Genomic DNA, 11,707 nt, shown 5'->3' with positions numbered 1-11,707 from the left:
AAATGGCAACGTGGGGGGGGGCAATAGGGATGGGGGGGGCAATGCAAAGGTCGAGTCACTTCCGGAAGCGGTAGAGCATATCCGGCGCCGCTAGCGCCAGGAATACTTAAGCCTCAAGTTACGCCAAGGAGGGGCGGAAGTGGCTTCTGCCAGGGACCCGGTAGAACCCTCTGTGGATGTGACGCCGCGACGGAAGTGAAGGCGGGCTCTGCTAAGGGCAGAAGCTGAATCTTCAGAACTGCGGGCCTCCGGCTTCCGGAAGCGACTTTTGGGGAAGTGGGAGGGTGGGATCCCGACAGGTTCATGAATTATGCATCAAGGTACCAGCGGAGGTATGGATTTTAAAAGCCTAGGGTCCCGTTTCCCTTCCCGCGGTCGGGGAATAGGCTGATGTAGAAAGTTGCCGTTCTTTTTTCCTATGCTGTACTCTCAAGAATTTCTCAATGCTTTGAATATGCGGGTGAGGACAGGATATGTCAGTTTTCTGAGGTTCCTACTTAGGCCCAAAGAGTAACTGATAACCTCTCGCAGCCATCAATATCCACCCCTCCTTGACCACACCCCTTAGTCTCTTTGCTTTGATCTCTGCTTCAGTCTTGTTGCCCTCCTCCACGTCTCTGTCTCCTCACCCTTTGCTTTTAAATATGGCACTTGTCACTACCTGACATACTGTCTCCTCTTCCCATTAGAATATTAGCTTCATGAGGGCAAGGACAAGAGCTGGGATTTAGTTAGTGGTCAGTAAACATTTATGAACACTTAATATGAACTCTTTCAGGAAGCCTCCCCTGATTGTTCCAACCCATAATGGCCCCTATGTCTTAATTCCCGCAGCATTTAGTCTGTACCTTTTGTTGCTATTTTAACTATTTCATATATGTGACTCCTCAGCAAGCTTGTCAGCTCCTCAGGGAAGAAATTGTCCCATACATAGTGTCCTTCCCACTGTTTTACTTAGCATATAGTGCATGCTAAGTAACTGTACAGCAGTCCCCTTATCAACAGGTTCTCTTTCCACTGTTTCTGTTACCCTTGGTCAACTGTGGTCCAAAAACAGTAAATGGAAAATTCCAGCAATAAACAGCTCATAACTTTTCAATTATGTGCCATTCTTAACAGCATGATGAAATCTCCAGCCATCCAGCTGAGGGCTGAGTCTGGGACATGACTCATCCCTTTGTCCAATGTCTCCAAGGTGTACACTGCCCTATACTTAGTAGCCATCTCAGTTATCAGATTGACTGTGGAGGTATTGCAGTGTTTGTGTTCAAGCAACCCTCACTTTACTTAATAATGGCCCCAAAGCACAACTGTAGTGATGCTGGCAACTCAGATATGGCAATTAAAAAACCAGGAAGTGCTTCCTTTAAGTAAAAAGGTATGTGTGTGTAGGAAAAAACATAGTATATGTAGGGTTCAGACTATCTGAGATTTCAGGCATCCCTTGGGGGGTCTCTGAACTTATCTCCAGCAGATGAGGAGGGACTACTGTGCGTTGAGTAAATGAATGCTGCCACTACCCTGCATCCTGATAGGGCCAGAGCAGCTCTGTTTTGACTGAAGCAGAATTGAAGCCCCTTCTACCAACAGTAACAGCCCCATGCTTAGAGAGCAAAACAAACCTAGTAGAAATAACTATAATGCCCATTTGACAATAATGAAAATAAGACAGAAGATTTAAGTGATTTTTCCCAAGGCCACAGCAAGGAAATAGCAAAGAACACCTAAAAAATAAATATTTAAAATAAATGTTTAAGAAGATATGTGTCTTTGGCTTGTAACTGTTTATATCTTTTTTTTTTTAATCCTCCAAGATATATTTATGGACTTTAGAGAGAGAGGAAGAGAGAAAGAGAAACATCCACGTGAGAGAGAAACATGATTAGCTGCCTCCTGATCAAACCCAAAACCTAGGTATGTGCCCTTGACCAGGGATTGAACCCACAAGCTTTTTACCCACCCCCCACCAGAGCTTGTTTGTATCTTTTTTAAGTATCTACTTTTTTTTTAATCATATTTTTGGGCTCTGTGCTTAGTCTGTGTTAACCCAGTAGCAACAGCAGGCAGGATAAAGGTCTTAAGGACTCAGATGTGACCAGACCCAGTTACTGTATGAGATGAAGAACCATGATTCAAGAAACCTTGACTTTGGGGGCTGAGGTAGAAGAGTGGGAGCAAAGTAGTAGTCATCACTGTAAGTCCTGGCTCTCCTCTAGTGCTTTTCCTCTTTACATTAACTGGCACTTCTGGGCCTCAGTGTCTCCGGCTGAGTCCTGTTCCTGCCCTTGCCATAAGAAGCAAGTTTTAAGTTCCTTGAACTCCTTAGAGAATAGCTTTAGAGAGATAAATGTGGGGTGTAGGGGGAGGAGGGCTGTTAATTTTAGCCCGGGGCTTTCCAGCTGGCACACTGTTACCATCTTGAATCACTTCCACACCCGGAGCTCTGCCCAGGAGATCCCTCCTCCGGGGGGCTTCCCCATTCCCTGGTTTGGTCTGAGCCACAGTGGTAAGCATTCCAGGAAAACATTTAAGGGAAGCCCAGCTGAGTCATTTGATACACAGCTCAGGAGGCAAAGACAGTACAATGCATAGTGATGAGAGACTCTGGTCCCAGTAGTGTCTGTGATGCGTGGCCTCCAAAAACCAAGAGAGTAGTATGGCCATTGTTTATGTTCTGGGTCTGTCACTTTGCAATGACTCTCTGCTCTACCACTTCCTTGGAGATTTCCAAGGACCTCCAAGGCCCCAGTTTCAGTTTCAGCTCCAAGAGAGAGAGAAAGGTTAGCATCCATTCCCTGTGGCCTCAAGACACTTCCCCATTAGTGTGACTAGGTGATTTAGTTTGGGGGTAATTCCTTTAGGAAAACTCAGAAGACTAGGATGTCTCCTTTCTCCTCTGTCTCTCCCATCTGACTTTCCACGGGCAAGAGGGCATTTAGGAAGAGAGAACAGGTGAGGATTTCCAGTGTCCTGCTGGTGCATTTTAATCTATTTAAATTTAGAGAAACAGCAGTCTAATCAGGCAATAATTAATTCCCTCTTCATTAGGGGCCTTCATGTGTGCCTTTTGCATATGGATGAGCTGCAGGGTCACACTGTCCCTTTGCAGACAGTTGCTGAAGGTGATAGAGCCAGGGTGTGCTCTCCAGGCACTTGAGCTCCTTCCCCTTCCCTCCCCCACCCAGGACAAGGACTAGATTCCTGTGGGGAAAGAAGGGAAAGGTTAATGAGGCTTCTTCTGTCCTCTTGGATCCCTCCCTCACTGCCCCCAACAACCCCCGACTCCACCCCAGTCAGCACCCCTTCCTGCACCCTCAGGTTCCATTCAGTCTACCAACTGCCCACTGGGGTCTCTTCAGGCCCCACTGGGTTGCTTTTGAGCCTTCCTCAGCAGCTTGTTTGCCTTGCACCTCTGCTTTTAGTTGGTTCATCACTCCCTAGCCTGGCTCTGCTGCTTTCTTCTATAGCAGTCTGTCTTTTTCTTAGGGAGTCTGATGCCCCGAATGTACACACTGCTCTGGTCCTGAGAAATATGCCGCCTCCTCCCCACTCACCTTTGTGTGCTGCATGAACTCAGCCATACTTCCCTGAGGACACAGTCAAGCGCTCCAACACCTAAAAACACACATCTACCAATCCACGTACATTCCTGATTTGAGCTGCAAAGATAAACACATGGAGGCATCCACAGTCCAGGGCAGCCCAGACTGCCTTTTCACACATTCCAGTCTCCTCTCCTCCCTGGAGCTCCCCATTTCCAGGGAGCAAGTGGGGCACAGATGGGGGTGGGGGGAGAAATGGGACCTGGGTGGTTACCATGGCAACAGAGCCTAGCAACAGCTGAGAGGCTGATGTGTTCCGTGGGCTTTTGCAGAGCTGTTACAAGAGCCAAACCTAGAATTGAGGGCTCAGAGGTGACTGATCCCAGCTGGGCAGACTGGGTTCCCTCCCTGAAAACACACCCCTTGATTCCACCCCCATACCCTATCAGAGAAGGCAGAGTGGGGAAAGCTAATTAGTGTTAACCACAGAGCTTCCAATGCTGTACAGCTTTTAGGGGGCAACTGTGGGTGGGGGCAGGTTAGAGAGCATGGCTGAAAATAAACCAAGCAAGGCAGCCTCTTTCCCATTGCTCCATTTTTCTCTTCTTTCACCCTTCACCCTCTGTCTGTCTTATCAGCTCTCTCTTCTCCCTTTTCTTGCTTGCTCCACTGCCCGTCCTTCTGTGGAATTTGCCCTTTTCTTCTGTCTCCTTTCACATGGTCTCTCTTGACCTTCACTGGCAAGTAACAAGCAAGCCACTCTTCCAGTTTCTCTTGCTCTGGCTGCTCTTGCTCAGGACTGCTTCCTTAGTTTCTCTTCCTTCCATCTAGTCCCCAGGTAAAGTCCCCGAACCCAACTCCAGGTCAGAGCAGCGCAGGTCACACTGAGTCCAGAGGGGCTCCTCTGCTCATCCTTCTCTTTCTCCCTCCTGGCTGCCCATCACCTCACCTCCCATCCATTCTACAGGGCTCGTAAGACAGAACCAGGGGACTCACGTATCTTGCAAAGGCTTTATTTGAAAATTTTGAAACTTACATCCCACAAGAATTCAAGATTATCACCACAAGAAGAGATAATACAAAAATATATATCACAGCATAGGAGCCAGGTAAGAGAAGAAGGAGGAAGGAAAGTGGAAAAAATTAAGAGAAGTAGGGACACACCTGGGGCGTGGGTGGGGGGCAAAAGGAGTGAGTGGAAGAACAGAGGAGGGAGGGAGGGAGAGATGTTAGGGAGCCCAGGAAGGGGAGGGGTAGGTTGGGAGGTAAAGCTCCCGATGGCCTTGAACCAGCTGCCTCCAGTCCCTGCCAACCTCAGTGGAATCAGCAGGCCCTGAGGGAGGCTGGGAAGAGGACAACTGGCTCAGGGGGCTTTGAATTCCAGAGAGTGACACACATACAGACAGCCAGGACAGATAAGACAAAAGGGACTTAGGAGGAAGGGAAGGGCAAATGGGAGCCCCTTTCTCATGTAGTGCAGCAGGTGACTCCCCAAAACCCATCTCCCAGACAACAGAATTTCGCAGTGGGGTGGGGAGAAGTGTGGGGCCTCACTACCTCCTTTCTTGTGGGGGAGCCCTCAGGGTAATGAGAGCGCCCATGGAGTGCAATGAGAGGACAGTGAAGAACATGACACAGAGTGGGATGGGACCGTGACAGATGGCGGCACAAGGAGCCCCCAGCTCACCTCCCACCGACCTCTGGGCAGCATGCAGGAGCCACAGAAACGAGGTCAGTGGGTGTTCATGAGATAGAGTGTGGGTACGACCCGCACCATCACAACATGGGGCCAGACGCACACGTGAGAGGAAATGCTGAAGTCGCCCACTGACCAGAGTGACTGAGATGAGCGTGGACTGTGGGAAGAGGACAGCGTGAAAAATGTGAAACAAAAGGAAGAATGTGCGGGGTCAGCAGAGGAGAGAGGTGGATGGGGAGCAGGTGCAGAAGACTGGCTGCACAACAGCATGAGTGTGTGCAATGGCCCATGAGGGTGGAGGTGAGTGTGCAAGGCTTTCATGTGAGTGTGCAAGGGTGGGCATGGGGGACCAGAAACCACAAATATGGGAGGTCCCCACCTAAAGGAGGGTGAACAGGTAGGACTGACTGTGGGGCCAGTGAATGTTCCAGGGTGGAGGGCAAGGGCAGGGGCCAGGAGCACCTGCAGCCCAGCTCCCACAGCCGCCCCACCCTCAGTGGGGCAGTGGCTATGCCGGCCCCTCGGCCTCCTGCTTGGTGGCACCCCAACATTGGTGAGCATCACAGATTCACCAGGGGAATCCTGAGAGGAAGAGGGAAAGGGCACAGTCAGGAAACAAGGGGTAAGCCAGAATCAAAAAGGGAGTCCAAGACAAAGGGAATCAAGGTTAAGAGGGCAGAGCTGGAGTTAAATGGCAGCATGAGAACAGGACACAGATCCACAGAGAGGGGAGAAGGAAGGGTCTCCCCAGAAAGGAGAGGTCCAGGCTCCTTGGGAGGGCCAGGAGCCAGGCTGGGAAGGAAAGCCACAGGCTCTGGGAGGGCCAGGCCTACCTCCTTCCCACCCACCCAGGAAGGAGTACCCCAACCACAGTTCCAGAGACCTAAAGGGCCTCCCCTCCTCACCCTCCCATCTTTTTGCCCTGGCCCTCACCGGTTCAACTGGAAGGCTGGAGCCCCCTTGGGCTGGGGCATCCCAGGCCTGGGTCCCCCTCTGGGCTCCTCATGGTCAGGGGTGGGGGTGGGTGAGTCCCCGAAGGCCCCCAGCACAGTGACCCCGGCTGGGGACAGGTCTGTCAGTGGCTGCTGGCTCTCTTCCTGCCTCAGGGCACCTTGCTGTCCTGAGGGCCTGCGCCGCTTCTGGCTGCGGTCCCAGCTGGTGCGCCGTAAGGGAAGAGTTTCTTTCATAAATTTAAGAAGCCCCATCTTGGGCCTGCAGGGCTGGTCACCCCCAGCCTCCCTCACCCTAACAGGATAGAAACTGGCCTCTAAGACCATGTGTCCATAAAACCACTTCTCCTACCCTGTCTCCCTGGGGCTCTGGGATCTAAACCATCCTCCCAACCTGGTCCAGATCCACAGAATAGTACTTCCTCCCCACCAACAGGTAGAGTTCCCCAGAATTGCCTTCTCCCCCATGCATATCCAGAAGAAACATTTCTCTCCTCAGCATGTGCCTTGGCAGGTTTAGTTCTAGTTCAAAGTCAGCTAATGACCTGGACACTTTTGTCTAGTGATTCTCTCAGTAAAATGTGAAGGACTGAGTGACCCATTATTCAATACATGCAGAGAAAGCTCCAGATTAGCTCCCTCCTTCCCAGGCAGCCGTAAGGAGGGGCTCTACAGACTGGGTCAGTTTTCTGTCTTCCTCCTCTAGAGGAAATGGGGACAAGGGATTCCCACCAAAGCCCCTAGTGCACATAAATAATCCCCCATCTCTCCCATTACCCTTTTATTTCCCTGGGAGGACGGATCTGCCCTGGTTTCTCACTGTCTCCCCCAACCCAAATCCTTAACTACCTTTCCCCAAGGTCTTGCTTTAATCAACCACTTCCTATCCCACCCCCAGCAAAACTGATGCCCTTGCTCCTTCCCTCCTTCCAGCCAAACATTCGGTCCTTATCTGCCAGCACCCTCCTCACCCCAGCTTACCAGAACTTGAAGATGATGCCAGTGGCCACAAGAACAATGATGATGGAGATGGTAATTGTGACATAGAGCTGGGGGTCCACACCTGGTTGGGATGGGAAGAAAGTTTCAGGGAGGCTCAAGGTGGGAGGAGCCGCGAGGCAGTGGGAATGGAGTTGGGTTGCAGGATCAGTAAGCTTGAGGAGGGCTGGCAATGTGAATCCGTATTGCCCAGCTCTTTCTAGAGCACCCCCTTTATTCTATTCATCAGCTTTACCGGAAATTTTTAGCTCTTTTCCTCCCAAATCCTTCTCCACTTTCTCAAAGCTGGATATATGTGATGAGGAGGGGGCTGCAAGCAACCATATCTGCCCTGGCATCACCCCTAAACCACTGGCCCTGTCTCTGTGCTCCCTGAGCTGAGCTGTCACCCTGAGTTCCTTGCACCCATGGTGTTCCTCTGCATGGACTACTACTGTTTTCCAAGTTCAGTTCAAATGTCAATTCTTGAAAAGTGTCCTGAGCCCCAGGCAGAAGTCTCTCCCCTCTTTTTTCTTAAAAACATGCTGTATATGACTCTAGTAGTGTTCACTTATTACGTTGACATCCCCAAGTATTTACACATCTGTCTTCTCCCATGGACCTGAGCTTGGGGGCTCAGAGGCATCTTCATCCCTGCCTCCTGTGCCAGCACATTTGTGGAAGGAGCTTACAGACAAGGTATCTCTTCTTGTCTTTTGAGTCTTCAACCAGCCTCCCCACCCTCATATCCCTACCAGCCTCTCCCACGCCCACTCACCTTCCCCACGGCCCCCGAATAAAAATGGCCGCAGGGTGGCAGGTGCCTCTCTAAGGATGATCCCATCTCCATCACCCCGCATGGAGTCTGAATTGGGGTGCGGGGTAGCCAGCCCATGGGGGGCTGCAAAACCATAGTCCAGGGGCAGAAATCCAGGATTGGCAGAGTTGGGGTCCCCCCCATCCTCTCGAGAAACTGTAGGGCCCCACACAATAGCCCAGGGGTACTGGGATGAGGGTGGCCCCTCTTCAAAGCCTGATGGGGTGGCCGGGGGAGCCGTGCCTGGCAGGACTTGCCGCCTAGATCTTGGGACCCGAGGGGATCGGCTTGGTGGCGGTGCCCGCTCCCACACACACACATGGCGTGGGGCAGAGGGGCCTCCCCGGGCACATGGGGGACGTGCTGGGGCTGGTGGGGTTCGAGGGGAGGAGGAGCCTTGAGCAGGTGGTGGGAGGGGCAGCAACAGCAGTGGCCAGAGAGGGAGGAGGTGGGACAGCAGCAGTGCAGGCCTGCAAAAAGGAAGAAAAAGAGGGTGAGATGGAGCCCATCTTGGGCCTATGTGTGGGGAGGACAAGCTCATACCAGAGATCCCCAGCTGCCTCTCTCCAGGTCTCTCTGCAAAAGCAGGTGGGCCTTGGGAAGACAGCCTCATTTTCTGTCTTCCTAGTGTCTAGCCCTTAGGATGGTGGGCCCTAGGTGGGCCTAAGGAGGAAAAGGGCCAAGACCTCAGGGAAAGTGGCCTCTAAGTTCCCACTGCTGTGCCAGACTTACCACATCCTGGACTCCATGTTCGAGATCTTCCTCAGCTGTGACCCAGATTTCCAGCCTTTACTGGGAGAGAGAAGGGGTAGTCACATCCCCACCCTCCCTGCCCTGGGTACTTTCCCAGCTCATTCATCACCAATTCTACCCCCATCTCCCCTCCCAGGCTGCTGGCTGCCAGCTATGTTGCTGCCACCCAGGATTCACTGCTACAGAGCATCCTCTGGGTGGAAAACTCGCAGAATGGCTCCCTGTCTAGACCCCAGCCCCTATCTACCACTCCCCAGGCCACTGTTACCTCCCCACCCTAGGGTCGACTCTCACTTCTCAGGCCTCCTTCTCACTTCCGCTGCCCACAGCTCCAAGCTTTTCTTGAATCTTAATTTAGAGCAAAGAACCTTGTGATTCTTTGTGTACCTACCGCTAGGGAGGGAATCTGAGAGTGGGGGAGGGAAGAGGAAGTCAATCTGAGGGAGTGAGTCTGTGACTGTGTGTATGTGGTGTGTGCGCAGTGGGAGCATCCCAGCCTGCCCACCCCACCTGCAGTTCCAGGCATTTCTCTTATTATTGGCCCCAGGAATCTGCATCTTTAGGAGAAGGGGAAGAGGAGATGGAGGGATGGAAGGAAAGAGACAGAGAAAGAGAGAGGTGAGTGGGAGAATATAATTTTATTTATTTACTTTTAGAGAGAGAGACAGGGAAGGAGAAAGAGAGGGAGAGAAACATTAGTGTGTGAGAGACCTGGCCTCGCCCAAGCCCTGACTGGGAACCGAACTGGTGACCTTTTGGTTCATAGGCCAGCACTCAGTCCACTAAGCCACACCAGCCAGGGCTAATTTTTGCTCAATATGTAATCATCCAAATGCATAGGTGCCCTCTGAAGGGAGTCAGAAATAGGGAGAAGCAACCTCCTTAAATGTAGCTCTCCTGGGTAAAGAATCCTGGGAGAATCAGGATGGTTGGTTTTGAAAAAGGAAGGTCATGTTTTCAGGGTTGAGGGTTCTGGGTGGGGGCGCAGTCTCTCCAGAGTGAATGAGGATATGACACCCTGTGTCCTCTGGATTCTAGGTCTAAATCTGTACATTAAGTTCTCTCAGAGAATAATGGGAATATGATCGTGAAGTCTGAGGAAGGGAATGGGGAAGTGGGCAGTGGGGACAGATGTGAAGGGTTTGTGAAGGGCCCAGAAAGGGAAGGTGGGTTGTAAGTGAAAGGGGAGAAGGGTGAAGAGGAAGCCAGTAGAGAGCACAGGGTGAGGGGCAGGAGTCAGCCCTGAAAGAGAACAGAAGAGGGGTGGGTACAGAAGACTGGACGCGTGGAGGATGCTGAAGGGAGAACAGGATGAATTAAAAAGGCCAGGGAGGGAAACAGAGGGTGAAGGGGGTCACGGGTACAGGGGAAGAAGGGGGAAGGGCAGGAGAGGAAGGAAAAGGTCCAGGCAGGAAGGGAAGGTGAGACAGTGGAAGGGGAAGGGAGAAAGGGGTGGAGAAGAGCAGGGTTGGGGAGAAAGGAAATGGGAAGGGAAGGAGCATAATATCGTGGACAACTGGAGAAGAGGAAGGGATGGGACTGAAGACTGGAACAGCAAAGATGGAGGAGTTGGAAATTGTTTCTTTCGATGCAAAGGGATGTGGAGCCACGGGAGGAGATAGGGATGGGGCACAGTGGGAAGAAGGGGGAGAGAGGGACGGAAAGGGAACGAAGCGGGAGGGAGTGTGGGAGCGAAGCAGTGAAGCGGAGAACGGCTCACAGGGACATCTGTGGCCAGTTGACTCTTGGACCCACTTGCCTCTCCGCCTTGTGCATCACCCCTTCCCCCTGACGTCAACTCCAGTCTCTGGACCCGACCCCCCTTTAGCTACCCCTTCCAGGAAGCCCGCAGTCCCCAGGCTGGCGCGCCACCCCCTCCCTCTCCTCGCGCCTCACGGACCTGTTGTGCGCAGGAGACGAGGGGGGGGTGGGGCGGGAAGCTTGGGGTGGGGGATCCCGGCCCCATCTCCAGTGTTGCCCCAGCCCACCCTTCTCAGGAGCCCGCACTCCCAGCACAGGGCTGGAAAGCAGCGAGAGTGGGGGAGAAAACGAGGACCAGGAGATCGGGGAGAACACCAGGACCAGGAGGTCGGCGAAGGGATTCGGAGGGAGGGAGAACCCAAAGCAGACAGGGAACCCAAAGCGGGAGGATGCCAGGAGCCTGAGCCGGAGGGAGGATGGAGGCAGCTGCGGGGACGGTGACCACTGCGCTAGAGGGGCAGGATGGAGCTGGGAACGGAGGAGGGATGGATAGCGCGGCAGGGAAGGAGCCCTTCTGGGCTGGAGGCTGGAGCTCTGGTGAGGGACCGCGCGGGGAGAGGCGGGGGCGAAAGACTCAGAGTCCGGAAGGGCAGGGCCGGGCTCCCTCGGGTGGGGGCGTGGGGGTCCCTTTCACTCACCTGCAAGCCTGGCGCGGCGGCGCGGCAGCTGCGGGCGCTCAGGGATGAGCGGGGCTGGGGGGTCGCGGGAGCAGGTGGGGCACGGGGCATGGTCAGGGGGGTTGGCCGGCAGCGGGGTGCTGGAGAGGGTGGGGGCAGGCGCCTGGGGCGCGGGGCGGCGGCGGCGTCGGTGGCGGCGGGAGATGCTCTGCTCGGCTCTACTCGGCTGGGCTCGCGCTGAGCTCGGCTCGGCGGGGCTCGGCGCTGGCACCTCCAAGCGCTCGGTCTCCGCCTCTCCCCCTCCCGCCCGTAGGCCACACAGTTTAACCCTCCCGCTGCCGCACCGAGCCAGGCGCGCTCAGCTGTGTCCCAGGTGGAAGGTTGGAGAAGGCGGCGGAGGGTGAGCGACACTCTGATTCCCCGCGTTGTGATGGCGGGCTTCTCCACCCTGCCACCCTAACACCACGGACACCCATGGTTACCTTAGGCAGTTTCTGAGATTCTGTGTTCCCAACTCTGCTTCACTCCTGGTGGAGAGTGAGGAGTGGGGAGCGAGGTGGGGGTGGCCTCGAAGACCTCGCACCATCCTT

The 11,707-nt window shown here is 53.6% G+C and overlaps 1 protein-coding gene and 2 long non-coding RNA genes across 4 annotated transcripts; 2 read left to right on the top strand and 1 right to left on the bottom strand.

Moving 5' to 3' along the window:
• Positions 1 to 13: 13 nt before the first annotated feature.
• LOC123478578 (uncharacterized) lies at positions 14 to 4,626 on the top strand. Its single transcript, XR_008426544.1, has 3 exons — positions 14 to 332; positions 1,815 to 1,914; positions 4,510 to 4,626. It is a non-coding gene; the product is annotated as an uncharacterized lncRNA (long non-coding RNA).
• On the bottom strand, positions 2,492 to 11,474 carry PIANP (PILR alpha associated neural protein). Of its 2 annotated transcripts, XM_053921877.2 has the most exons (7): positions 11,139 to 11,474; positions 8,719 to 8,778; positions 7,948 to 8,456; positions 7,173 to 7,254; positions 6,175 to 6,396; positions 3,555 to 3,659; positions 2,492 to 3,201 (listed from the first exon to the last, which is right to left on the bottom strand). In XM_053921877.2, the coding sequence occupies exons 2-7, from the start codon at positions 8,733 to 8,735 to the stop codon at positions 3,045 to 3,047; spliced, it is 1,092 nt and encodes a 363-aa protein (XP_053777852.1). In that variant the 5' UTR covers positions 8,736 to 8,778; positions 11,139 to 11,474; the 3' UTR covers positions 2,492 to 3,044. The 2 variants fall into 2 exon arrangements, with proteins under 2 accessions (XP_053777852.1, XP_053777853.1); XM_053921878.2 differs by lacking the exons at positions 2,492 to 3,201; positions 3,555 to 3,659 and adding an exon at positions 5,540 to 5,823 and having other exon boundaries at positions 11,139 to 11,404.
• LOC139440806 (uncharacterized) lies at positions 5,426 to 7,753 on the top strand. The gene is made up of 3 exons (XR_011651040.1): positions 5,426 to 5,541; positions 7,125 to 7,223; positions 7,420 to 7,753. It is a non-coding gene; the product is annotated as an uncharacterized lncRNA (long non-coding RNA).
• Positions 11,475 to 11,707: the final 233 nt, after the last annotated feature.

This window comes from Desmodus rotundus, chromosome 3 (genome assembly GCF_022682495.2).
Source record: "Desmodus rotundus isolate HL8 chromosome 3, HLdesRot8A.1, whole genome shotgun sequence".
In the NCBI taxonomy this organism is placed as follows: domain Eukaryota; kingdom Metazoa; phylum Chordata; class Mammalia; order Chiroptera; family Phyllostomidae; genus Desmodus; species Desmodus rotundus.
The sequence above is the reverse complement of the archived record's forward strand: the minus strand, read 5'-3'. Positions and strand labels throughout refer to the sequence as shown.

Coding starts and splice junctions, on each gene's coding strand:
- PIANP (XM_053921877.2), bottom strand. Junction 3,660..6,174: donor CCAGCCTTCCAGTTGAACCG/GTGAGGGCCAGG, acceptor TTATCTTTGCAG/CTCAAATCAGGAATGTACGT. Junction 3,202..3,554: donor AGTTCATGCAGCACACAAAG/GTGAGTGGGGAG, acceptor CTTTCCCCACAG/GAATCTAGTCCTTGTCCTGG.